Source organism: Sylvia atricapilla, chromosome 11 (assembly GCF_009819655.1).
Source record: "Sylvia atricapilla isolate bSylAtr1 chromosome 11, bSylAtr1.pri, whole genome shotgun sequence".
In the NCBI taxonomy this organism is placed as follows: Eukaryota; Metazoa; Chordata; class Aves; order Passeriformes; family Sylviidae; genus Sylvia; species Sylvia atricapilla.
The window spans coordinates 965,656-992,922 of record NC_089150.1 but is presented as its reverse complement, the minus strand read 5'-3'; the positions used below and the strand labels follow the sequence as shown (position 1 = coordinate 992,922).

The window sequence follows — 27,267 nt, the reverse complement described above, 5'->3', positions numbered from 1 at the left end:
TGTGAGGGACAACAATCTCCTCTCCTCTTCGTCTCTGTTATCCCCACACGTTTTCCTGTGCAGCCTTTATCAGGCTGGGAGCAGTTGTTGCCAGTGCTGAGCACTCAGGAGCTCTGGGGATTCCTCGGGGGTTTTTCTTGGGAAAACTCCCCCTCACCTTTCCCAGGGGTGAGTGCTCTGCCTGCACGGACAGCAGCTCCCGGGGAGGGCAGAGCCGGAGGAGAAATCCAGAGGATAACTCAGAGATTTGATCTTAATTATTTAGAAAGTCTGGCAAAAGCTTTGCTGATGTAGAGAAGAGAAAAAAAACCCAGTCTTTGGTGTCTGAGCTCCGAATTGATGCAGCTGAAGAGTGGGATTCAAATAGATTTCAGATCAATGGTTCAGCTCCAGGGGCTGTGGACGGGCTGAGGCTGGAGGTTGTGGAGCTCTGGGCAGGAAGGTTCAGGGATGGCTCAAACCCAGCACAGGGATGAGCCTTCACATCCGAGAAACTAAAATCTGCAAGTGCTGCAAACCAGCAGAACTGTCCTTGGAATTGCCGGTGGTTTGTGTTCCAGAGAGACGGAGAATCCTGTTTTGTTTTCCTTCCCAGCAAGGGCTGGTTTGCTCCTTTTTGCTGGGGCTCCATGAACTCAGGCAGAAGAGTGTAAGAGTGTGACTTCAGCACAATTACAAATGAGATTATCCAACCGTTCTGGAGCGTTTGACCCTCCCAGCCCCGTGTGGCAAAGGGAAGGAGCCCGGGGTTCATTTTTCCCGGAATATTCCCTGGGAATGATGTGGCTCTTGTCCCCAGTCCTCGGGAAATGAGGCTCTGTTCTGTTTTCCAGCCCTGCGAGGGCTCCCCCAGCTCTCAGCCTTTGCCGTGGGAAGATGTGACCCCAGGGCTTTGTTCCTTTGGGGGACACCAAAAGCCCGAGGGGACCGAGGGGAGAGGCACAGGGGGTGCAGCTTGGCCATCAGGACAGGCACAGCCAGGGACAGCAGGGACAGTCTGGGCTGTCACAGCTGGAGCCTCCCTCGGGCTGTCCCCAGGGCCACCGCAGCCCCAGGGCTCCTGCTGGCAGCTCTCAGGGCGGTTCCCATGGCACAGCTCCAGGCTTCGGGCTCGCCCATCCCGGACAAAGTTTGCCCTGAGCACCTCATTTACAGGGGCCAAGAACAATGATTCCGCTCAATGCCGCAGCGGCTTCATTTTGTGGAATCAAATTGGTTTGCTTTATCTAAAGAACCTGAAATCTAAACCGCACCTGAACTGGATTGACCTCCTCAGAATTTAAATGGCGCTTTTAGTCCTGGCGGTGATTTGAAATGCTGATGTGTCAGTCCCAAAGAGGGAATTCTTGTCTCGAGTATTGCCACTCGAAATTTTGGGAAGCCACACAGATGTTCATCTCCTCATTACGGAAATAATGTATTTGGTTGATGTGTCGGTGTGGAGAGAGGGGAATGCAAATTATCCTGCAACTGGGGAGCCACTGGAAACTTTCCTCCTCTTCAGGCAGCCTCAGGCACCAGCAGCCGTGACACTGCCTGAGACTGCCACCTCACTGGGCTGGCTGTCACCTCACCCAGGGTGGCTGTGTCACCTCACTGGGGTGGCTGTGTCACCTCACTGGGCTGGCTGTGTCACCTCACTGGAGTGGCTGTGTCCACCTCACTCTGGGGTGGCTGTCACCTCACTCTGTGTGGCTGTGTCACCTCACTGGGGTGGCTGTGTCACCTCACTGGCTGGCTGTCACGTCACTGGAGTGGCTGTGTCACCTCTCCTGGGCTGGCTGTGTCACCTCACTGGAGTGGCTGTGTCACCTCACTGGGGTAGCTGTGTCACCTCACCCAGGGTGGCTGTGTCACCTCACCTGGGCTGGCTGTGTCACCTCCACTGGGATGGCTGTGTCACCTCACCTGGAGTGGCTGTGTCACCTCACCTGAGTGGCTGTGTCACCTCACTGGGGTGGCTGTGTCACCTCCCTGGGCTGGCTGTGTCACCTCACTGGGGTGGCTGTGTCACCTCCCTGGGCTGGCTGTCACCTCCCTGGGCTGGCTGTCACCTCTGGTGGTGCCCAGGGCTGCCCAGGTCCCCGGGGTGCGGGGCTGGGGGTCCCCTGCAGTGCCGGAGGGGGGTGAGCGGTGGGCGCTCTGCTTCTGACATCCTCCAGTGACGTGGACATGGGTTTTGCTCCCCGGAGGCAGCGGGAGCTGCCAGGAGGAGCCCTGGGGCTGCGGTGGCCCTGGGGACAGCCCGAGGGAGGCTCCCAGCTGTGACAGCCCCAGACGTGTCCCTGCTGTCCCTGGCTGTGCCTGCCCAGGGCTGTGCTGGCCTTTGGTGTCACCGCTGTGCCAGAGGGGACAGGGCACAGCGATGCTGTCCTCTGCTGCGCTCCTGCAGCCCCTGGCATGGCTCTGGGGGCTCTGGGGGGCTCTGGGGGTTCTGGGGGCTCTGGGGGCTCTGGGGGCTCTGGGGGCTCTGGGGGCTCTGAGGGCTCTGGGGTCTCTGGGGGGCTCTGGGGGCTCTGGGGGCTCGGGGGCTCGGGGGGGTCCTGGGGGGCTCAGGGGGGGCTCTGGGGGGCTTTGGGGGGCTCTGGGGGGCTTTGGGGGCTCTGGGGGGCTCTGGGGGGTCCTGGGGCTCTGGGGGCTCTGGGGGCTCTGGGGGCTCTGGGGGGCTCTGAGGGGCTCTGGGGGGCTCTGGGGGCTCTGGGGGGGTCTTGGGGCTGGGCTGAGCCCAGGGTGTCCTAGGGGAACCCCCAGCCCAGCTGCTGCACTGGACATGGAAACAGAGAAGTTCAGAGCTGTGGGTGCTGGCACACTCGGAGCCCTCAGAGGTGCCTGGGCGCTGGAAGTTAATAAAATCATTTCTTTTATAGCCTTTTCACCGAGCAAGAAGGTCAAAAAAATATCTGTGGACTGTCTTAATCCCACCCCGCAGTGTGTGGGTGGGCAGTAAACTCTGCCGAGTCCTGCTGTCCCTAAAAGTGACCCTGTCATTCCCCACCCCGTGCTTGGATCCCAGATTGATGCTGGCTGAAGGAAACTGCTCTGGGTTAAATGCTGGGGAAATCGGGGAAGGGTTTGAATCACTGCCTTCGGCTCCTTTGGCAGCAATAATTCCAGAGGTGAACGGTTCCCCGTGTGGGGAAATGAGCGGCACAGAAATGTCACGAGTTTGACCATCCTTGGGACTAAACAGGAGAATAAAAATATCCCAGAGGGATCAAATCCCTGCCCCAGGGGAATTGGGTCAAGGAGCTGGATTTGCTCTCACCTGGGCTGACAGGGAAACGCAGTGGGTCAGTACTTCGGTGGTTTCATTAGGCTTAATGATTTTCCTGATTAATAACCCCTGAGCCCCTGAGGTCCCCTGTGACACGTGCAGGGGACAGTTTGCAGCGTGTGCTGCTGAGGTGGCAAAGCAGAGTGACACAAGGCCCTCAACGCTCCTGCTGTGTCCGTGCTGGTGGCACCTGGGGCTCACAGCCACCCCTGCTGCTGCCGCTGGCACCTGGAGCTTCCCCTGGGCCACTGCGGTCACTCTGTCACTGGGGTCACTGGGGTCACTGGTGTCACTGGAGTGTCACTGGTGTCACTGGTGTCACTGGTGTCACTGGTCTGTCACTGGTGTCACTGGTGTCACTGGTGTCACTGGAGTCACTGGTGTCACTGGTGTCACTGGAGTCACTGGTGTCACTCAGTCACTAGGTCACTGGTGTCACTCTGTCACGGGTGTCACTGGAGTCACTGGAGTCACTGGTATCACTGGTGCCAGCCCAGCACTGGATCCCCTGATTTCATTCTCCATTTTCACAGGGTGCTGCTTTTCCTGGGTGTCCCCTGCCAGGCTCCTGCAGCCCTTCCCTGTCCCTGGCTGTGCCCCTGACTGTCCTGGTGACAACCTCTGCTGCCAGGCTCCCTGTCCCTGTCCTGTCCCTGTCCCTGTCCTGTCCCTGTCCCTGTCCCTGTCGTGTCCTTGTCCCTGTCCCTGTCCCTGTCCCTGTCCCTGTCCCTGTCCCTGTCCCTGTCCCTGTCGTGTCCCTGTCCTGTCCCTGTCCCTGTCCTGTCCCTGTCCCTGTCCCTGTCCCTGTCCCTGTCCCCGGCTGTTCCCCTGCCTGTCTCCAGTGCCAGGTGCAGCCCTGTGTCCCCCGAGGTGGCACTGCCCGTGGCACTCCTGGTGCTGCTGTCCCTTACCTGGACTGCCCAGCTCCTCCACGGGTGTGGCCTCCTGTCCCTGTCCCCTCCGTGCTCCCCTTTCCTTTCCCCTGTCCCACCACAATGTAGCTCATGTACATATTATCCTCTGGTGGAAAACAAATGAACCCTTTGGGTAGTATCATCTTTCCACGTGTAAAAATAATGATTTAATCAGATCACAGTGATTTGAAGTAATAAGAGATTCATTGTAATTTGGAAAATCTCATAAAAGAACTATTTATATCTCTTAGAGGTATTTGCTGAAAAAGTAATTTGCTAAAGTATGAAATATGGAGAACGTTGGGGAATCACTAAATCTTGTCACACCAGCGCAGGGCTTGGTCACGAGCAGAGCTGAGGAGTGATTATTCCTGTTTTTTGCAGTTCAGCATCCAGCGTTTTTCTCATCGCTCCTCTGAACCCCAGTCTCAGCTCAGCCCCGTGCGGGGCTGTGTCCGTGCTGAGGGGCAGAAAGGAGAGGCTCAGGGCTGCTCTCAGTGCACAGGACGTTTGCCTTCTTCACCCTGAGCCTCCAGGAGCCAGGCTCACTCCAAAAGTGTCTGAAATCTGAGAGCGTTTGAGATCCCCGGTGGCACAGAGAGGCTGCAGGGGCAGTCCTGGCTGCTCCAACAATCCCTGGGGTGTCCTGGGCCAGGCTGGGACAGCGGCAGGTGTCCAGGGCTGGCACCACACGGGATTTCAGCTCCTTGCAGGATCCTCGTTCCCAGTGTCCAGGCTGGTGCCTCTGGAGGGGGTCTGCAGGACCTCCTGGCCAGGGCTGACCCCTGGAGTGACCAGGGCTGTGTCCAGCCCTGAGCCCATCCCGCTGTCCCTCAGCCACTTGTCCCCATCGATGGAAAAGAGCGGTAAAATGTTCCCTTTTGAACAGGGATCCATATTCCTGCCTGCAAAGGCAGAGGGGTCATTAAACCAGTCAATGGCAACGCTATTATTCGTTATTAAATCTGTAAAGGTTTCCAGTCGTTCATATGGGATTCTGTTCCAGTTTGATCAGGAGCCATTGATTTTGCATTATCAAGTTATGGAGCACTTTCCCCAGAGGTCAGTGAGTTGGGCACGTGGGGAAGGGTTTTTGGAGCTTTTTCCCAGCCACGTGGGCACTGGAGATCTTCGGCCTGGATATCCCCTTTGAAATGCTCTTTTAATTAGGAGGAAAAGCATATACAGAGGTTTGCAGGGAAAGGTTTAGGCTGTGTGTCCCTAAAACCTGACTGTTCTCCGAATATTCTTCTGACACATCCACGAGAATATTTTCCTGAGGAAGTTTAATCCTGTAAATGGTGACCACAGAATCCCAGGTTTGGGTAGAGAAGTAGCCCTGACCCTCCTAGGGGCTGCACAGAAATGTTCCTAAACCACTAATTTGTTATTAATTAGCTACAACAAGTGTCCCAGGAGTTTTAACTAATTATTAACTCATTGTGTGGGAGGCCCAGGTCAGGATAAAGAGGGCAGGCAGAGCTGGGGTCTCTGCCATCCCAGGATCTCTCTTTTCCTGCAGTTTGCTCCATTCTATTCTGGGAAGGTTTCATTTCAAGCTGCAGTCCCCACGTGGAGGGCTGGAAAGTCGTGTGGAGCTCCCGGAGGGCACCCCAGTGCTCAGAAAAACTGCAATCCAGCACCGAGGGTTTCTCCCAGCTCTCTTGGGTGGGTTTTTTTGCATTTTACCATGGGCTGCTTGCAGTCCTTCAGGCTGGGGCTGGGCTTGGCACCCTCCTGTGCCTCTGCTGTAGGAGGGACCCACTTCTGATTTCAGTAGGGTGCATCATTTGCTGCTGAGGCTGCATTTAAAACTGAAATGAGCCTTCAGCCTGGAAGGGCTCAGTGCTGATGTTCCTGGCTGCTCTTCGGCTCGTGCCTTTGGAGCTGGGATGTGTGAGAAGAGCAGGCTGAGCCCGGGAAAAGGCAGGTTAGAGCTGGGTCAGTGGCACAGGAGCAGAGAGGACAGGGATTGACCCCATTCCCAGCCTCCCTGCCAATTTTAAAACAGCTGCCCGGGTGCTATTTTTATCCCCGGTGCAAGGATTGCTAATGTAACAGTGCCAGATGGTTTTCCTTGACTCTGCTGCATCCTGGCCCTGCCAGCCTTTACCCCCCGACTGCAGGAGGGGCATGAGTCCTGGCTGCAGTGCCAGGAACGTTCCCCTTCCATGGCATGTGTGTGCAGCCCTTTCTGCCTGCAGTGTGGGGCAGGGCTGGTTTGGGCTCACTGCTCCCTCCCTGCACCTCTGCAGGGCCAGCAGTGGGAAAACGTCCCCTGAGATCCCCGTCCCCAGTGGTTTGCCCTTGTAGGAGGGCAGAAAATTCACGTCTGAGCCCCTCTGGGTGCAGCCAGCATTCCCAAATCCTCTTCACCCCTGGCCTGCTTCATCCAGGGGTTGGATTGGGGTAGGCTGAGCTCCTCAGGGAAAGAAGAAACTGTCTCTGTCCCTGGGGCTGTGCTGGGGCTGCAGCTGTGGAAGGTTCCCCGAGGGTCAGTGGCTGCAGGTGCAGAGCTCTGTGCTGCTCCCTGCAGCCAGCAGGGAGTGTCCCCCCTGTGGGGCTGCCACAGCCCCAGACCCCAGAGGGACAGCCAGGTTTGGGGGACAGCTGGATTTGGGAAGCCTTGGCCCCCAGAGGGGTTTGGGGTGCCAGCTCCTGTGACAGGGCTGGATTTGGGAGCCTTGGCCCCCAGAGAGGTTTGGGGTGACAGGGCTGGATTTGGGAAGCCTTGTCCCCCAGAGGGGTTTGGGGTGCCAGCTCCTGTGACAGGGATGGATTTGGGAGCCTTGTCCCCTAGCAGGTTTGGGGTGACAGGGCTGGATTTGGGGAGCCTTGGCCCCCAGAGAGGTTTGGGGTGACAGGGCTGGATTTGGAAGCCTTGTCCCCCAGAGGGGTTTGGGGTGCCAGCTCCTGTGACAGGGCTGGATTTGGGGAGCCTTGGCCCCACAGTGAGGTTTGGGTGACAGGGCTGGATTTGGGGAGCCTTGGCCCCCAGAGGGGTTTGGGGTGCCAGCCTGTGACAGGAGCAGCAGCAGCAGTCCCTGGCACCTCTGGAGCACAGTGCCAAAGCCCCCCTGGCTCTGTGCCAGCAGCTCCTGGCTGTGCCCTGCTCCTCCCGAGCAGGTGAGTGCGCACAGCTGCTGGCAGGGAAAGGGACACGAGGAATGACAAAGGGCTCCCTGGGCAGCACACACACTGCACTGGTTTATCTGTGCCCATGCAGGACTTGTTTGCCAGAGTGCAAAAAAACCCGAGAGCAGTGGGACAGTGACGGGATGTGAGAGCTGTGGGAGGGCTGCTGCTTCCAGAGGGATCTGTGTTTGTACTGGGGATCCCAATTTGGATTTGTATTTGAATTTGTGGTTCCAGTGGGGATTGTATTTGTATTGTGGTTCCAGTTTGGATTTGTGGTTTCCAGTAGGGATTTATGTTTCTATTGGTGGTTCCAGTCTGGGTTTGTGCACAGAGGTGCAGGGAACCCCAGGTGACAAGGAGATCCTCCTCTGGACAGGGCAGGCCAGTAACAAAACCACTCTTGAGCTCAGCCCAGTATCAGCTGCACCACATCATTTATTCCCACTCCTTACTGGTACATCTCTAACCCACACTTTTGCCTTCTAACCGTCTTTACATTGAGCTGTTTGATCTGGTTTACATTTGAGCTGGTTTACATTTGATCTGGTTTAGATTGAGCTGGTTTATATTTGATCTGGTTTACATGAGCTGGTTTACATTTGAGCTGGTTTACATTGACCTGGTTTACATTAATCTGGTTTACATTTGAGCTGGTTTACATTGAGCTGGTTTACATTGAGCTGGTTTACATTTGAGCTGGTTTACATGACCTGGTTTACACTGAGCTGGTTTATATTTGATCTGGTTTACATTGATCTGGTTTACATTTGAGCTGGTTTACATTGAGCTGGTTTATATTTGATCTGGTTTACATTGAGCTGGTTTACACTGAGCTGGTTTACATTTGATCTGGTTTACATTGACCTGGTTTACACTGACCTGGTTTACATTTGATCTGGTTTACATTGAGCTGGTTTACACTGAGCTGGTTTACATTAAGCTGTTTACACTCGTCCTGCCCGTGTTTGTGCCTGGTGCTGAGGCTGTTCCCGGGCAGGGTGCAGCTGCTGGGAGCACAGGGGCTGTGCTGAGCCGTGCTGTGCTGGGGGAGGCTCGAGGGCAGGGCTGGTGCCAGGAGCCAGGAGGCAGCTGTGCCCTCTGCTCCCGCAGGCTTCGACACCTACTTCACCTCCCGCACCCTGGAGAACAACAGGAGGAACGTGTGGTTTGCAGAGTACTGGGAGGAGAACTTCAACTGCAAGCTGACCATCACTGGCTCCAAGAAGGAGGACACAGACCGTAAATGCACAGGTAATTAATTAATGACTCCGTCCTCCCGTCCTGGGGCTGGGGGAATGTGGGCCCAGGGGTGTTCTCATTTGAGGGAAAGGTGCCTGGAGGGGGTTGGTTGGTTTGTTTTAGATGGAGGATGGAACAATTTGGGGCAGGAATTGTTCCCTGGCAGGGTGGGCAGGGCTGGCACAGGGTGCCCCTGGATCCCTGGCAGTGCCAAGGCCAGGAGGAACATTGGGGTTGGAGCACCTGGGACAGTGGGAGGTGTCCCTGCCATGGCAGGGGTGGCACTGGATGATCTACAAGGTCCCTTCTCACCCAAACCATCTGGGATTCCATGATTCCATCATTAGAACACCCTGGAGAATGTTGGTGCCCTCTGTGACACAGAAGGTGCTGTCACCTGATGTCCCCCCACCCTTCCCCCAGCCCTCCAGCTCTCCAGCAGCAGCTGAAATGTGTCACGTTGTGTAATTGCCTCGGGTTGTGATCAGAGGAAGTCACTTCATGGGAGGATTTGTTTTACTTTGATTGAAAATTGACGAGAACTCCCATCCCCAGGAGCGTGGAGGGGTTTGTGTGCCCCGGACACAAGATCCTGCTCCATCCCCAGGAGTGTGGAGGGGTTTGTGTGCCCCGGACACAGATCCTGCTCCATCCCCAGGAGTGTGGAGGGGTCTGTGTGCCCTGGAGCAGCTCAGTGCCTTGGACACAGATCCCGGTTCCCCAGGAGTGTGGAGGGCTTTGGGCTGGAGTTGATCCGATGCTTCTTTCTGCGGTGAACAGAAATTTGGGAACTCCTCTGCTTTCCCCCGGGAATTCCCTGGGGATTGATGGTGGTGGTTGAGATAAAGGCTTTTGTCTCTGGGTGGCTGAGGCTGGGCAGGGCGATTCTGTCACTGCAGGGCTGTCCCTGGGTCCCGCAGGCATTTGCCAGGTGGCACTGCAGGGGTGTCAGTGCCCAGAGCCCTCGGTGCCACCTCTCTGCCCCTCCAAATGACAATAGTTACCCTGGCACGTTACTGGTGTTCCCCAGTTCCCAGCTACTTCCACATCAAGAGCTGACGTGGAGAAGCCTTTGGAGCCCTGACCCGCAGAGCGTGAGCTGGGGGAGCCCCGGGAGGGTGTCTGCAGAGCCCTTGGGCAGGGATGGTGTGAGGAGCCCTGGAGCACTGGCTGTCCCCAGGGATGGGGCACTGGCTGTCCCCAGGGATGGGGCACTGGCTGTCCCCAGGGATGGGCACTGGCTGTCCCCTCGGGGCTGGGGCACTGGCTGTCCCCAGGGATAAGCACTGGCTGTCCCCTCGGGGCTGGGGCACTGGCTGTCCCCTCGGGCTGGGGCACTGGCTGTCCCAGGGATGGGGCACTGGCTGTCCCAGGGATAAGGCAACTGGCTGTCCCCAGGGATGGGGCACTGGCTATCCCCTCGGGGCTGGGGCACCTGGCTGTCCCCTCGGGACTGGGGCACTGGCTGTCCCCAGGGATGGGGCACTGGCTGTCCCCAGGGATGTGTGTGGAGCCCCTGAGCACTGGCTGTCCCCAGGGATAGGGCACTGGCTGTCCCCAGGGATAGGCACTGGCTGTCCCCTCGGACTGGGGCACTGGCTGTCCCCAGGGATGGGGCACTGGCTGTCCCCAGGGCTGGTTCACTGGCTGTCCCCAGGGATGGGGCACTGGCTGTCCCCAGGGATAGGCACTGGCTGTCCCCAGGGATAGGCACTGGCTGTCCCCAGGGCTGGGGCACTGGCTGTCCCCAGGGATGGGCACTGGCTGTCCCCAGGGATAGGCACTGGCTGTCCCCTCGGGGCTGGGGCACTGGCTGTCCCCCAGGAATAGGGCACTGGCTGTCCCCAGGGATGGGGCACTGGCTGTCCCCAGGGATGGGCACTGGCTGTCCCCAGGGATGGGCACTGGCTGTCCCCCAGGAATAGGGCACTGGCTGTCCCCAGGGATGGGGCACTGGCTGTCCCCAGGGATGGTGTGTGGAGCCCCTGGAGCACTGGCTGTCCCCAGGGATAGGGCACTGGCTGTCCCAGGGATAGGCACTGGCTGTCCCCTCGGGACTGGGGCACTGGCTGTCCCCAGGGATGGGGCACTGGCTGTCCCCAGGGATGGTGTGTGGAGCCCCTGGAGCACTGGCTGTCCCCAGGGATAGGGCACTGGCTGTCCCAGGGATAGGCACTGGCTGTCCCCAGGGATAGGCACTGGCTGTCCCCAGGGCTGGGGCACTGGCTGTCCCCAGGGATGGGCACTGGCTGTCCCAGGGATAGGCACTGGCTGTCCCCTCGGGGCTGGGGCACTGGCTGTCCCCAGGGATGGCACTGGCTGTCCCCCAGGAATAGGGCACTGGCTGTCCCCAGGGCTGGGCACTGGCTGTCCCCCAGGAATAGGGCACTGGCTGTCCCCAGGGATGGGGCACTGACTGTCCCCCAGGAATAGGGCACTTGGCTGTCCCCAGGGATGGGGCCCTGGCTGTCCCCATGAATAGGGCACTGGCTGTCCCCAAGGGATGGGGCACTGGCTGTCCCCAGGGATAGGGCACTGGCTGTCCCCAGGGATGGGCACTGGCTGTCCCCAGGGATGGGGCAACTGGCTGTCCCCCAGGGATGGGGCACTGGCTGTCCCCAGGGATGGGCACTGGCTGTCCCCGGGATGGGGCACTGGCTGTCCCATCGGGGCTGGGCACTGGCTTGTCCCCAGGGCTGGTTCACTGGCTGTCCCCAGGATGGGGCACTGGCTGTCCCCAGGGATGGGGGCACTGGCTGTCCCCAGGGATGGGCACTGGCTGTCCCCTCGGGGCTGGGGCCTGGCTGTCCCCTCGGGGCTGGGGCACTGGCTGTCCCCATGGATGGGGCACCTTGGCCTGTTCCCCCAGGGATGGTGTGTGAGCCCCTGGGGGCACTGGCTGTCCCCAGGGATGGGGCACTGGCTGTCCCCAGGGATAGGGCACTGGCTGTCCCCAGGGATGGGGCTCTGGCTGTCCCCAGGGATGGGCACTGGCTGTCCCAAGGGATAAGGCACTGGCTGTCCCCAGGATGGGCACTGGCTGTCCCCTCGGGGCTGGGGCACTGGCTGTCCCTCGGGGGCTGGGGCGCTGGCTGTCCCCAGTGGATGGGGCACTGGCTGTCCCCAGGGATGGTGTGTGGAGCCCCTGGGCACTGGCTGTCCCCAGGGATGGGGCACTGGCTGTCCCCAGGGATAGGGCACTGGCTGTCCCCAGGGATGGGGCTCTGGCTGTCCCCAGGGATGGGCACTGGCTGTCCCCAGGGATGGGGCACTGGCTGTCCCCAGGGATAGGGCACTGGCTGTCCCCAGGGATGGGCACTGGCTGTCCCCAGGGATGGGCACTGGCTGTCCCCAGGATGGGGCACTGGCTGTCCCCAGGGATGGGACACTGGCGGTCCCCAGGGATGGGCACTGGCTGTCCCCAGGGATGGGCACTGGCTGTCCCCAGGGGATGGGGCACTGGCTGTCCCCAGGAATAGGGCACTGGCTGTCCCCAGGGCTGGTTCACTGGCTGTCCCCCAGGGATGGGGCACTGGCTGTCCCCAGGGATGGGCACTGGCTGTCCCCAGGGATGGGGCACTGGCTGTCCCCAGGGATGGGCACTGGCTGTCCCCAGGAATAGGGCACTGGCTGTCCCCAGGGCTGGTTCACTGGCTGTCCCCCAGGGATGGGGCACTGGCTGTCCCCAGGGATGGGGCACTGTGCTGGAGGAACAGGGGGATGTTTTTCTGCCAGCACTTCCCCACCTGCCGGATTCCAACCTTGTGAAAATCCAGAGCTGCCTGCTTGATACCGTGAGCGTCGGCACAATCTTTAAATGAAATCTCTCGTTAATAATGATATCTCCGGGTTCTCAGCAGCACCATTGTGCGAGCCCCTTTGAAAAGGTGTTTAATTCTTCAGCGCTGAAGCGGTGTCTGATTCATCTCGCGCCAGCGCCGATGGAGTGGGGTTTTGATGTCTCTCCGTGTGAATTATACGCCATCAAACCGGTGCTGGAGATGCTGTTTATTCCCCCTAACACATCCCCTGGGCTGTGTGGCGATGCCAGGGAGCGCAGAGGCATCCTCTGAAGGGGAGCTCCGCGCTCACGCCGCCCGCCCGGAGATGGAGAGTGTGAATCCCTGCTGCATTCCCTCCTGTGCTCTGCCGGAGGTGGAACAAGTGGGATTCCGCCTCTGTGTTCCCAGCCCTCCGCCTCTGGAGCTGTCTCCGTGCCTTTGTTGCGCTGTTCTCCCATGAGGATGAGCCTGGAGCTGCTCCGTCTCTCAGGATGATGAGCACTCGAGCCTCGAGTGGGAGCGGGGAGGGGTTAAACTCTTTGTCATCACCTTCAAAGAGATCCTTTGGAAGCAAAAAAACACCACTCCTGTCAACAAACCGCTTTTGTGCTCCCTCCTTCTGCCGTCCCGAGGAGCTCACTGCACACCCGAGGGACACGAGGCTGTTCTCCTGAAATCTCCTTGTCTTCAGTGTCCCCAGCGGCTTCACTCTGGGGCAAACCGCGGTGTTGTGTGGCTCCTGCAGGTCTCCACCTTAAAACAACAACAAAAAGCAACTTCTTCTCGAGGACGAGCAGAAATGGTGCAGTTCTCAGCCAGAACAGAGAAATGTGCAGTTCTCAGACAGAGAACACAGAAATGGAGCAGTTCTCAGAGAGAGAACACAGAAATGGTGCAGTTCTCAGACAGAGAACACAGAAATGGAGCAGTTCTCAGAGAGAGAACACAGAAATGGTGCAGTTCTCAGAACACAGAAATGGTGCAGTTCCCAAGAGAGAACACAGAAATGTGCAGTTCTCAGAACACAGAAATGTGCAGTTCTCAGAACACAGAATGGTGCAGTTCTCAGAGAGAGAACACGAAATGGTGCAGTTCTCAGAGAAAACACAGAATGGTGCAGTTCTCAGAACACAGAATGGTGCAGTTCTCAGAGAGAACACAGAAATGTGCAGTTCTCAGAACACAGAAATGGTGCAGTTCTCAGAGAGAACACAGAAATGGTGCAGTTCCCACAGAGAGAACACAGAAATTGTGCAGTGCCCAAAGAGAGAACACAGAAATGGTGCCGTTCCCAAAGCCAGAACACAGAAATGGTGGCAGATGGGATCTGGTTTTACTTTCCCTGGTTTTGGTGTGACAGCACAGAGGGGCTCGTGGTTCTTGCTGCACCCAGTTTTAGGTGGCTTCTCCAACCTTCCACCCCCAGGGTGTCCTGACAGGTCTGTGCTTCTCCTCTGCCCCTTCCCCAGAGGCACCCACGGCACTGCTCCTGCTGCTTTCACATCTCGAGCCTTTCGGGAGCTTCCTGCTCCTGCAGAGGAATTAATAATTGAATTTCTGTGCTCCCTCACACAGGAGCTGTTCCTGCATGCTGTGGTAAAACGCTCTGCCTCACTTCTTCAGCTCAGCCTCGGAGGGGGAACTATTCCCCACAATAATGTTGAAGTTGGAATTTAAATTGTGCCCGTCACTTCTGGTTTATTCCTGCCTGGAAATGGACTTTGGGCCTGATTTGTGCTCACTGCAGCAGCAGGAGGGTGACACAAACTGGAGAGAAACGCTGCCCAGCCACGCCCGGTGATTTGGATATTTGCTGGGTTTTTTTGAAGTCTGGAGAATATGGGCCCATGTAAATCATAACATTTGCTCTGCAGGCCCTTTGCTGCTTCACATTTGGGTAAACTTCTCATTGCAATGAATCTCTTGTGAGGTGACTCAGCCTGTGTTTTGGCGAAGGACAGCACACTCCCAGCTGTATAATCCAGGCACGTTTGGGATGAGCAGTGCCATTTTGCCTCCACATCTGGATTTCCTGTGCACGGTCCTTGATGTGTAATTCCCGGCTGAGTGGCTCTTTCAGCCCAGGGAGGCATCCTTGTTCTTGGAAATTCTATCAGGATTTAAAACCCTTTCTTATTTTCATGTCTGGACACTGTCCACTGCTCTCGGGTTTTCTCAGGTGTGTTTGCCTGGGTTCCTCTCCCAGATCTGGTTCCTGCTGAAGGTTTTCCTCCTGCTGTGTGTGTGCCCAGCTGTGTCCTGGAACTTGCTGTGGCTTATCAGCGTTGTTTGTGTGCAGCATTTCCTCCCAGACCCCCTCCCTGGCATCCATTCCTGCTGCATCGCTCCTTCGGTTAGAGCTGAAACCACCCCAGTGCCTTTTCCCTGTCAGGGCTCCGGGTCCTGATGAGTTCTGTAATCCACGAGAGGCAGCGAATAATGAAAAGGATCCTGCCTGGAACTTCAGCAGCTGGAACTCGCTTCTTCTGCTCGGTTGTTTGCGGGATTTCCGAGGAGCTGAGGTTTAAAACTGAGGGGTTTGGTAGAGGGTGCCTCAACATCGTGGAATCATGGATGGGTTTGGGTTGGAAGGGACCTCACACCCTGCTGTGGCCAGGAACACCTTCCCCTGTCCCGGGCTGCTCCAAACCCCAATGTCCAACCCGGCCTTGGGCGGATTCGGGAGCGATGCCCGAGGCTGGGCTGTGGTTTAATTGCTGTGGTTTAATCGCTGAGGTTTATTGCTGAGGTTATATCACTGAGTTTAATTGCCGGGGCTTTAGGCGCTGACGGAGGGCGCGGTTCTGCAGCCAGGTGTCCCCGCGGTCGCTGAGTGTCCCGCGTGTCCCCGCAGGCAGGAGCGCATCGGGAAGGACTCTCACTACGAGCAGGAGGGGAAGGTGCAGTTTTGTGATCGACGCCGTGTACGCCATGGCCCACGCCCTGCACCACATGAACCGCGACCTGTGCGCCGACAGCGCCGGCTGTGCCCCGAGATGGAGCACGCCGGGGGCAAGAGGCTGCTCAAGTACATCCGCAGTGTCAACTTCAACGGTGAGCCAGAGCCCCTGTCTTGTCACCTGCTGATACCCCTTGTCACCGAACTGACCACCCTCGGTCACCTACTGACCACCCTTGGTCACCGACGGACACTCCTTGTCACCTACTGACCCCCCCTTGTCACCTGCTGATATCCTTGTCACCGACTGACCACCCTCGGTCCACTTACTGACCACCCTTGGTCACCTACTGACACTCCTTGTCACCTCTGACACCCCTGTCACTACTGACACTCCTTGTCACCTACTGACACTCCTTGTCACCTACCGCCCCCTTTGTCACCGACTGACACTCCTTGTCACGACTGACCACCCTTGGTCACCTACTGACACTCTTGTCACCTACTGAGATCCCTTGTCACCTACTGACCCCCTCTTGTCCATCCTGTCCCCTGGCGGAGGTGGCCCTCGGGCAGGGCTGTGTGTGGGTGTGTGGATCCTGTTCACCGCTCCAGGTGGATCTGTCCTGGCTCCGAGGCTGGGGCAGGGCCGGTTCCGTGCGGCCAGAGCTGGGATCCTCTCTTCGGTTTGGAGCAGCTCTCCTCGCTCCTGCCCTGAACTGGGAGCACCCTGTCCTGAACTGGGAGCACCCTGCCCTGAACTGGAGCACCCTGCCCTGGGCTGGAGCACCCTGCCCTGACTGGGAGCACCCTGCCCTGGGCTGGGATCACCCTGCCTGAACTGGGAGCTGGGAGCACCCTGCCGGCCCTGCCCTGAACTGGGAGCACCCTGCCTGACTGGAGCTGGGAGCACCCTGCCGGCCCTGCCCTGACTGGGAGCACCCTGCCCTGAACTGGGAGCTGGAGCACCCTGCCCTGAACTGGATCACCCTGCCGGCCCTGCCCTGGGCTGGGATCACCCTGCCCTGGGCTGGGATCACCCTCCAGCCCTGCCCTGGGCTGGGATCACCCTGCCCTGGGCTGGGATCACCCTGCCGGCCCTGCCCTGAAACTGGGATCACCCCTGCCCTGGCTGGGATCACCCTGCCGGCCCTGCCCTGGGGCTCACCCCCTCGCAGAGGCGCTGCGCGTGGATGCAGCCCGGGCTGGAGCCAGGTGTGGTGGAGGGAGGCTGGGTGTGAGTGAGGAGCTCAGTGTGCGGTTTGTGATCACGCTGCCTGGAGAACAAAAGGCCCAAATGTAGAAAAGTTTAAACTCAATGCTCAGACAGCGAACTTGCGGGAGGTTTGAAGCGCGGTTGTGTTTTTGGCAGTGAAGAGCTGAAGATGCTGTTCACAGGGCCCCTTGGGTGCCACAGACGCGCCCTGGGTGACAACAGCTTGGCTGGTGACACCTGTGTGACTCCTGTCCTCCTCTTCATCATTCAGTTCTCATACTGCAGTGATTAAGAGATGGGAAGCGCACGGCTGCAGTGGGGTTGTGGCTGCCTTTGAGGGCTCCCCGCGGGTGCCGTGTCTGTGCGGGGAGCAGGCAGCCCTTGCCGGGAGCTGCAGGAATGTCCCGCTCCGCAGGAATTGTCCCGGCTCCGCAGGAATTGTCCGGCTCCGCAGGAATTGTCCGGCCCTGCAGGAATTGTCCCGGCTCTGCAGGAAATTGTCCCGGCTCTGCAGGAATGTCCCGGCTCTGCAGGAATTGTCCCGGCTCCGCAGGAATTGTCCCGGCTCCGCAGGAATTGTCCCGGCCCTGCAGGAATTGCCCGGCTCCGCAGGATTGTCCCGGCCCTGCAGGAATTGTCCTGGCTCTGCAGGAATTGTCCCGGCTCTGCAGGAATTGTCCCGGCTCCGCAGGAATTGTCCCGGCTCCGCAGGAATTGTCCCGGCTCCGCAGGAATTGTCCCGCTCTGCAGGAATTGGTCCCGGCGTCCGCAGGAATTGTCCCGGCTCCGCAGGAATTGTCCCGGCCCTGCAGGAATGTCCCGGCTCTGCAGGAATTGTCCCGGCTCCGCAGCCCGGACACTGACCGGCTTCCTGAGCCGCTCCCTGCCCCGGCCAAACCGGGGGAAACCTGAACAGCAACAAACGGAATCCGAACCCTCAAGCGCAGGGAAACGAGGACACGTTTTAATGCCTGGGAGATGAAGGGTCATTTCTGAGGCGCCCGTCTCCTCTCCGTGATGAGGTTTCCGTACATCACCTTTCATTAATCCCGGGTTTGATGAAGCGGCCGGGGCTGCGGTGATGTGAGCAGGGCTGCCTGAGGACAGGCGGCACGGAGATGTTCCTGAGCCCCTCCCGGCCCCCGCAGGGCTCGAGGAGCGCTGGCCCCACCGAGCAGAGCCTCGGCTGCAGCCCCAATCGCTGCCCTCAGGGCCGGGCCAGGGGACACCGGCCCCGGGCTGAGCAGCCTGCGCCCCTGGGCACGGCCCGGGCACCCTGACACAGGGTCTGCCCCACTGAGGGTCTGCCATGCCCCTCTGGGGGTTTGTCCTGCCCCACTGGGCTCTGCCCTGCCCCACTGAGATCTGCCCTGCCCCTCTGGGGGTTTGTCCTGCCCCACTGAGGTGTGTCCTGCCCCACTGAGGTCTGCCCTGCCCCTCTGGGGGTTTGTCCTGCCCCACTGGGCTCTGCCCCACTGAGGTCTGCCCTGCCCCACTGGGGCTCTGCCCTGCCCCACTGGGGTTTGTCCTGCCCCACTGAGGTCTGCCCTGCCCACTGAGGTCTGCCCTGCCCCTCTGGGGGTTTGTCCTGCCCCACTGAGGTGTGTCCTGCCCCCACTGATGGTCTGCCCTGCCCCACTGGGCTCTGCCCTGCCCCACTGGCTCTGCCCTGCCCACTGAGATCTGCCCTGCCCCACTGGGGGTTTGTCCTGGCCCCACTGGGGGTTTGTCCATGCCCCACTGAGGGTCTGCCCTGCCCCATTGAGGTCTGCCCTGCCCCACTGAGGCTCTGCCCTCCCCACTGAGGTCTGGCCCTGCCCCACTGGGCTCTGCCCTGCCCCACTGAGGCTCCAGGGCTGTGTCTCTGGGGGCTCCGCAGGTCCCCCAGCCCCGAGGCTTTGCCGGGGGCTTTGGGCTGTGTCCCATGGGACCGTTCCGCTGCTGTCCCGTGGCTGTAGCTGTGCTCTCGGCTGTGATGTCCCCGGGGTCTGTCCCGAGGTGACAGCGGTGTCCATCCTCCCCCTGCCCCTGAGCAGAGCCCCCGTGCTCTGTGCCCACGGGCAATCCTCACCTGCCTCTGGTGCTCTGGGGAGCCTCACCTGCGCTCCTGCCCGTCCAGGTGTCCCTTCCCTGAGCAGCCCTGAGAGTGGTGATGAGCCAAATCCCATTTAGCCCTTTGCTGCCTTTCCCGAGGAGCCGAGGAATCACAGCCATTGCTCCTGATTCCCTCTAAGTGTTTCCACTCCAGTGTATTCTGGCTGCATGAATCTGTAATGACAATTAAATATCTGCCGGGTGCTCACAAGGAGCCAGCGAGGAGAGATTTCAGGGGGAGATTTTCTGTAGCAGCCTTTGAACTGAATTTGTATCTGATCTCAGAGGATTGTTGGAGAGACAGGAAACAATTTACCAGGCCTAGAATGGAGACTATGCTAATTCACTCCTTCAAATCTTTTTTTCACTCCCCGGAATTCAATGAAGAATGGGAATCATGAAGAAAACGATAATCTTAAAGTTCAGTGCTACAACAGGAGAGATTTTTCATTGCTTTAGGGAAAAAAAGTTACACAGGAGGAGGAAGCTTTGAATATAGATCTGCTGGAGGATTGTCATAATCTTCAATCTTGACACAATATTACCCTACCCTACCAAACCCATTTTAATGTGTCTGGAAATAAATGTCACCCTGGAAGGTTGCTCCTGGAGCTCTGAGGAAATGAGGCAGTGCTTTTCTCCTCCTGGGAAGGTTCCAGGCTGTGGTGGTCAAAATGCGGGTTCAAATGCTGAGAGCTGCCCTGAGCTCAGGCTCGGGGGTCAGAGCAGCTCCAGGCTGTGCCAGGGGTTCCCTCCCCTGCACATCCCCGGGGTTGTCACTTGGCAAATGAAATTAATTCAGTTCATTCAGGGTCCTGCTCTGCTCCTGCCCAAGGCACTCCCGTGGCACAGAGCCCAGACCAGGGAGAGCACAGGGAATGCTGTTCCCAGACCAGGGGTACACAGGGAATGCTGTTCCCAGACCAGGGAGAGCACAGGGAATGCTGTTCCAGACCAGGGAGAACTCAGGGAATGCTGTTCCCAGACCAGGGTACACAGGGAATGCTGTTCCCAGACCAGGGGTACACAGGGAATGCTGTTCCCAGACCAGGGAGAGCACAGGGAATGCTGTTCCCAGACCAGGTACACAGGGAATGCTGTTCCCAGACCAAGGGTACACAGGGAATGCTGTTTCCCAGACCAGGGAGAGCACAGGGAATGCTGTTCCCAGACCAGGGTACACAGGGAATGCTGTTCCCAGACCAGGGTACACAGGGAATGCTGTTCCCAGACCAGGGGTACACAGGGAATGCTGTTCCCAGACCAGGGTGCACAGGGAATGCTGTTCCCAGACCAGGGAGAACTCAGGGAATGCTGTTCCCAGACCAGGAGAGCACAGGGAATGCTGTTCCCAAGCCAGGGTGCACAGGGAAATTCTGTTCCCAGATCAGGGAGAGCACAGGGAATGCTGTTCCCAGACCAGGGTACACAGGGAATGCTGTTTCCCAGACCAGGGTACACAGGGAATGCTGTTCCCAGACCAGGGGTGCACAGGGAATGCTGTTCCCAAGCCCTGTCCCTCTGTCCCGCCCGGCGGTGACGGTGACGGTGACAATGACGATGACGGAGTGGAACACGCCGTGGAGGAGGAAGCTATTTCTGGATGCCAGTCAAGACTCACCAGACCCGGGCTGACTCCTGTCAGCAGCTCCCTCCGAAGCAGATGGAAGGTTTTCTGCAGGGGGGAAGCAGCATTTGGAGGCTCCGTTCACAGGAGTGGTTTCCACTGGAGAACTCCCTGAGGCAGGAGGAAAAGCCTGAGCTGATCCTGCTGGTGTTGGGCACGGTGGGGTGAGGGCTGGCTGCGTGTTGTGAGGCAGAGAGAAGGGACCTGTGGAGTGTGGGATGTGTGGGATCTGTGGGTGATGCCCGTGGCCCCCGTGCCCTGTTTTGGATGTCTGTATTTGCAGTGTGGAAGCTCTCAGCCCTGAGCACACAGAAGCTCTGCTAAGGCCCTCGGTGTTGGGTGGCTGGATTCGTGTGGCTTTCCTTCCCCCAGGCAGTGGCTGGCACCCCAGTGTGTCAACAGAACGGGGACGCCCCGGGGCGCTAACGACATCTTCCAGTACCACAGCAGCAACACCAGCAGCCCTGGTACCCCGCCTGGTGGGCCAGTGGACCGACGACCTGCGCTCAACGTGAGTCCCCTGTCCCCCCGGGGCCACCCCACACTGCGAGGCTCGGCAGGGCCCTTGGTGGGTCTCCTCCAGCTCCATGGTGGGGCCATTGCACCTTATTTCCTAAAAGCTTGGCAGGGATTTCTCTATTCCCTCACAGTCCATGGTGGGGGCATTGCACCTTATTTCCTAAAAACTCGGCAGGGATTTCTCTATTCCCTCACAGCTCCATGGTGGGTTATTGCATGTTATTTCCTAAAAACTTAGCAGGGACCTTTGGTGTTTACTTACAGCTCCATGGTGGGGTTCTTGGGACATTATTTCCTCAAAGTTAGCAGGGATTTCTGCTATTTCCTCACAGCTCCATACTGGGAATATTGCACATTATTTCCTAAAAAACTTAGCAGGGACCTCTGCTATTTCCTCCCAGCTCTATAACAGGGTTATGCACATTATTTCCTAAAATGTTGGCAGGGACTTTGGTGTTTCCCTCACAAGCTTCATGGTGGGGTCATTGCACATTATTTCCTGAAAATTTAACAGGGATCTCTACTATTTCCTCACAGTGGGGTTTTTGGGACATTATTTCCTCAAGTTAGCAGGGATTTCTGCTATTTCCTCCCAGCTCTGTATTGGGATTATTGCACATTATTTCCTAAAAAAACTTAGCAGGGACCTCTGCTATTTCCTCCCAACTCTACAGCAGGGTTATTGCACATTATTTCCTAAAACGTTGGCAGGACTTTGGTATTTCCTCACAGCTCCGTGGTGGGGTTATTGCAGATTATTTCCTAAAACTTTGCAGGGATTTCTGCTGTTTCCTTGCAGCTCCATGGTGGGTTATTTTATGTTAGCAGGGACCTTTGCTGTCTCCTCCAGTGGGGTTTTTGCACATTCTCTCCCTCTCCCCTGTCCTGCCACCTCCTCCCCGCGCCCAGCGAGCCAGAGCTGCTCACGCTAACAGAGACATCAGGTGCTCATGCAAATTTTATTCCTTGTGCTGTGCCTGCAGTCCCTGGCTGCCAGCTTGGGAAATGAAGCTGTGATTTGTTGTGGTTTGAAACCACTGGGCTTCGTTTGCAGATGCTTTCCGGTTTTTTTTTTGGTTTGTTTTTTTTTTTCCCTTGTCTTTGGAGAGCTGGAGCGGAATGTTTTTGGAGTGAGTCACTTTTCCAGCGGTGGTTCTGATCCGTGTGGATGAGGCGGCCTCACTGGGATGGCGCCTGAGGGAGAACGGGCTCCAGGAGCAGGCGCTCAAACACACTTTGATGTTTCCCAGGAAAAGGATAAAACCAGGATTGGTGGGTGGAAAGGTGGAGACTGTGTCACCCCTGCGAGCCTGGCCTGGGAGCTCGCTGACACAGGGGTGACACGGGGGTGACACGGGGGTGACACGGGGGTGACCCGGGTGTGACACGGGTGTGACCCAGGCGTGACCCAGGTGTGACACAGGGGTGACCCGGGTGTGACCCGGATGTGACACAGGTGTGACACAGGTGTGACACAGGTGTGACACAGGTGTGACACAGGGGTGACCCAGGTGTGACACAGGTGTGACACAGGGGTGACCCAGGGGTGACCCGGGTGTGACCCGGATGTGACACAGGTGTGACACAGGTGTGACACGGGTGTGACCTGGGTGTGACACAGGGGTGACACAGGGGTGACCCGGGTGTGACACAGGTGTGACCTGAGTGTGACACAGGGGTGACACGGGTGTGACCCGGGTGTGACGCGGGTGTGACACAGGGGTGACACGGGTGTGACACAGGTGTGACATGGGTGTGACACGGGTGTGACACAGGGGTGACCCAGGGGTGACCCAGGTGTGACACAGGTATGACACGGGTGTGACACGGGTGTGACACAGGTGTGACATGGGTGTGACACGGGTGTGACACAGGTGTGACCCAGGCGTGACCCAGGGGTGACACAGGGGTGACAGTGTGACACAGGTGTGACGCAGGGGTGACACAAGTGTGACACAGGTGTGACACGGGTGTGACACAGGTGTGACACGGGTGTGACCCAGGTGTGACACAGGTATGACACGGGTGTGACACAGGTGTGACACAGGTGTGACACGGGTGTGACCCAGGTGTGACACAGGTGTGACACAGGTGTGACACAGGTGTGACACAGGGGTCACCAAGGGTCCAGTCTTAGGGGCTGATCACAAACAATATTTTACTCTCCTCGAGTCTCGGCCCATTTTTATTTCCTGTCTTTGATTTGCTCTTGCAGTGCATTTCAACTTTTGATGTCCTATATAAGGAAACATACATTCACTTGCTATTTTCAGTTCTTTTTAACAAAAAAAAAAAAATTAATATTTTATTAAGCAAATCCTTCTCTATGTAAACTTCACATCCCGATTCATTAAAATTTAAAGCTAAATGAATGGAGCTTGATTTATATTCCTGTTGTTGTGTTAAAGGTTTCCATAAAAAGACTTCTTTGCTCGCCCTCATGGCCACAGGGTCAGATCAGTAGCTGAGATTCTCTCCCTGACTTCGCTTCTGATCACTCAGCTGTCCCAGTTTCTCACACAAATATATATATAAGAGAGTCCCTTTTGTCTTATTGGATTATTTCTTACAATAATAAAGAGGGTTGTGGAGTTTAGAGAAGGGATTCCTGGAAATAACCAAAATAAATACTATTAAATACATCCCAGGGAAAGCTGCCAGAGGATGTGATTTGTCTTCAGTAATTATTGTGGCAATAACTCTTCAGGGGACGTTTCCCCAGTTCTTATTTCTCAAATACACCCCAGGAGGGGAAAGCAGAGGGTGTTCGGTGCAAGGGTCTGAGTTTGCTGCAGGGGGCTTTGTTTCCCAAGAGCTTTGGCACTCTGGGCAGTCCTGGGCAGTTCTGGGTGTCTGGATTCCCTGGGACTGGGAAAAGCTCTTACCCCAAAGGTAAGGACGCTGCAGAGCCCAGAGGCACGAGGGGATAACTGCAGAGACCAGCTGGGTGAGTAAAGCTTTTCCTCTTTATCATCGGCCTCATTCCGGAACTGCTGGATCCTCCTGGCAGGGCTGCTGTGGGGCCTTCAGCAAAGCTCATCTCCCCATTCCTGCTGCTTTCTTTTTGGCCACAGGCTGCAACACTCTGGAACCAGACTTTTCCTGTTAGATTGCAGAGTAACTCCTATTGCAGTTTTCTCTCTCTGGCTCGTATTAGCAGACAGACTGAGGAGAGCTTTAGCAACTCACCTGGAACTCCTCAAATCTGCTGTTTTCTTATTGTTGGCCTGTGTTGATAAGCCTGGGTTGATGAATTATGTCATTCTGTATCTCAGGTCAGGTAACCAAACATTTGATGCCTTTTTCCCCCCGTTTCCTTCTGCTCCTTGGCAGCGATCAGCCGAGGCCAGCTTTGCCCAGCACCAGTCCTGCAGCACTCCTGGTGTGTGTCTGTGTCTGTGCAAGGATAAAATGAGCACAATGCTGATTTCCAAGCCCTTGGCCAGCGTTCCTTGAAGAGCCCCGTTCTCCCTGCAGCTCAGGGCGATGCTGAGGTGCCCACCCAGCTCCCACCCCGTCCTTGGTGTGGGTTCTCTCGCCCCCAGCACACAGATTTGGGGTGCAGCGCTCACAGTTCACATCCTCCGGCCGTTTCCGATGCTGTGCCCTGGCTTTGGGGATCAGAGGCTTGGCCATCCCTGCGGCAGCACGGCTCCCTGGTGGGAGGCAGAGATGGAGATCATGCCATTCGACTGGAAATGCTCTGGCTCAGGGAGAGCTGCAGCTCTGCGAGGTGCACTCTGCCCCTCGGGGCAGCTCCAGACACGGCAGCGGCTTGGGCTGGCCTCGGGTGTGTCTGAGAGGCCAGAGGCGCTGCTGGTGTCCCGTGGGCAGGCTGAGGAGGGACGGGCAGCAGCTGGATTAGGGGTGATTTGTTTGTCCAGGGAGCCCCTGTGGGGAGAGTGAGGAGGGCTGTGTTGTGTAGGATTTTGGATGGTTGGTTTGTCACTGTGGGGAGGATGAGGAGGGCTGTGGAGCATTTGGATTTTGGGTAGTTTCCTTTTCCAGTGTGTCCCTGTGGGGAGGATGAGGAGGGCTGTGTTGTGGGGGGTTTTGGGATGGTTTGTTTGTCCCTGTGGGGAGGATGAGGAGGGCTGTGTTGTGGGGGGTTTTGGGATGGTTTGTTTGTCCCTGTGGGGAGGATGAGGAGGGCTGTGTTGTGGGGGGTTTTGGGTGCTTTCCTTTTCCACTGTGTCATTTCAGTTTGTCGTTCTCTTGGCTTTTCCCTTTGTATCCAAGCCTTGGTAGTTCAGGCAGCAGGATTGGTGAGGGTGGCTCAAGGCAGCCAGGACACAGCTCCTGCCTCCCTGCCTCGTGCTTCCCTTTGGATCCCGGCCCAGGAATGACCCCTGGAGCCCTGCTCTGCCCCATCCCCTGGTCGCTGCCTCCCGTGCTGTGTGTAAGGCCCGGGCAGCCTTTGGGCTGCTGGACAGAGCTCTGTAGAGTGTGAGGAGCTGCCTGAGCACCTCCCAAACGCGGCTGGCTCCTGAAAATGCAGCTCCTGATGCTTGGAGGTGCCTGACACAAACACAGACACATCTCTCCTGGAGGAGCTGATGTGCCTGAAGGAGCAAGAATTGGATGGCTCCTGGAGGAAGCACAGGTTCTCCTGGGAAATTTGGTGATATTGCTTCTCCTCCTCCAGGTACAGTTCACTCGGCAGGTCTCAGGTCTGGGATGTTTTCCCATCCCATTCCCTGTGCAATTATCCCAGAACTGCCAAAATGAGCAAGCAAAGGAAACAATCCCTGTGAAATTGTTGAACCTGCCTGTTGCAGGTGTTGGCTTTGTGCTGAGGCCGGAGAGACCCGTCCTGGCTCCTGCCTGTGGCCACCAGCTGCTCCCTGGGGTCAGTGACAGTGAGCTGGGGCTCTTGGGGTCCTGCTGCTGGGCTGGAGCTGTCCCTGGGCACCACGAGGCAGCTCTCCCTGGGGAGGGCTCTCACCTGGAGCTCTCCCTGGGGAGGGCTCTGACATGGAGCTGTCCCTGAGGATGGCTCTCACCTGGAGCTGTCCCTGGGGAGGGCTGTCACAGCTCCCCCACGGGCAGGACCGTGCCCCATCCTTGGGGCAGTGAGATATTCCCTGAGACCTGGTTGTCTGCCCCTGGGGAGGGAGATCTTCCTGCAGCGAGCCGGTGAGGGGCTGTTTTTCAGTGTGGGAGTGTAATTAATGCTGCAGTGAGGCCATGAGCGCCTGCACAGGGTCCATCCTCCCGTGCCCTCCCTGCACTGCTGTCTCCCCGTGTCGGACACTGCTCCAGCCCAGAGCTCGGGCTCAGTACAGTGCCCCTGGGCTCTGGGCACACCCAGCACATGTTCAGCACATGTTCAGCACATGTTCAGCACGTGTTCAGCACGTGTTCAGCACGTGTTCAGGGTGGCTGCAGCCTGAATCCTTGGCTGGGCACAGGGAACACCGTCTCCTGTCCCCTCCTGAAGTGTGCAGTTGCAGCAGCTCGTGCTGGAGCTGTCCTGCCTTCCAGAGCACGGGGCAGGCCCGGGAGCTGCAGACAGAACCACACCACTGAGGAACCGCAAACACGAACAAACGCATCCTGGAGATGCCTCGGCCCGCTGCCCGCAGGGATAAACGAGGTCTGGGCTGTGTCCTGGGGCTGTGGGTGCCTCAGGGCTGTGGAGCAGAGCTGTGGGACAGGGCTGTGGCTCCACGGAGGGCTCCCAGCCCTGCTGGGGCTGCTGCAGTGCCTGTCGTTCTCCTGCTGTCCCCAGCGATGTGTGCCTGAGCCCTGCCCAAGGAGGGCTCGGGAGGTGAGGGCTGTGGTAACTCCACCGTGGCTCCATGGGCACAGCTGTCCCTGGCCCCAGCTCCACTCCCCGAGGCCAGGACGTGGTGTGGGCTCCTGGGTGACCCCTGGCAGGAGCTGGGAGCTGCTCTGTGCCTCGGGGAGCAGAGGGGGACAACAAGCCTTGATGGAAGGAGTGACATCCCTGTAGCTCAGGGTTTGGGGACTGGGGAGGGCTGGGGTCAGTGCTGGCCCCGGAGCACGGGGAGACTTTGGTGGCAGGACACAGCAGGGACAGGGACAGGGACAGGGATGGGACAGGGATGGGACAGGGACAGGGGCAGGGACAGGGACAGGGACAGGGACAGGGACAGGGACAGGGACAGGGATGGGACAGGGATAGGGCAGGGATGGGACAGGGACAGGGACAGGGACAGGGACAGGGATGGGACAGGGACAGGGACAAGGACAGGGATGGGACAGGGATGGGACAGGGACAGGGATGGGACAGGGACGGGGACAGGGATGGGACAGGGATGGGACAGGGACAGGGATGGGACACTGATGGGACAGGGACAGGGATGGGACAAGGCAGGGACAGGGACAGGGATGGGACAGGGATGGGACAGGACAGGGATGGGACAGGGACAGGGACAGGGATGGGACAGGGACAGGGACAGGGACAGGGACACCACGGCCACTGACACAGGATGGAAGTTCCACGCTGCAATCCTTTCTTCCCCACGAACAGAAGTACCTTGAGGAACTCTGTAATCCTCTGTGCAATTTGTGTGGAACCAGCTCACTTCAACACCTCCTG

At 58.0% G+C, this 27,267-nt stretch overlaps 1 protein-coding gene across 1 annotated transcript in view; it reads left to right on the top strand.

The window, feature by feature from the left end:
• The window catches only part of GRM7 (glutamate metabotropic receptor 7), a 196,682-nt gene that overhangs the window by 112,227 nt on the left and 57,188 nt on the right, over positions 1-27,267 (top strand). Inside the window, 7 exon segments of the mRNA XM_066327148.1 lie at positions 8,437-8,596; positions 15,202-15,253; positions 15,255-15,330; positions 15,333-15,422; positions 20,560-20,606; positions 20,608-20,655; positions 20,657-20,698. Coding sequence (XP_066183245.1) covers positions 8,437-8,596; positions 15,202-15,253; positions 15,255-15,330; positions 15,333-15,422; positions 20,560-20,606; positions 20,608-20,655; positions 20,657-20,698 — 515 coding nt within the window.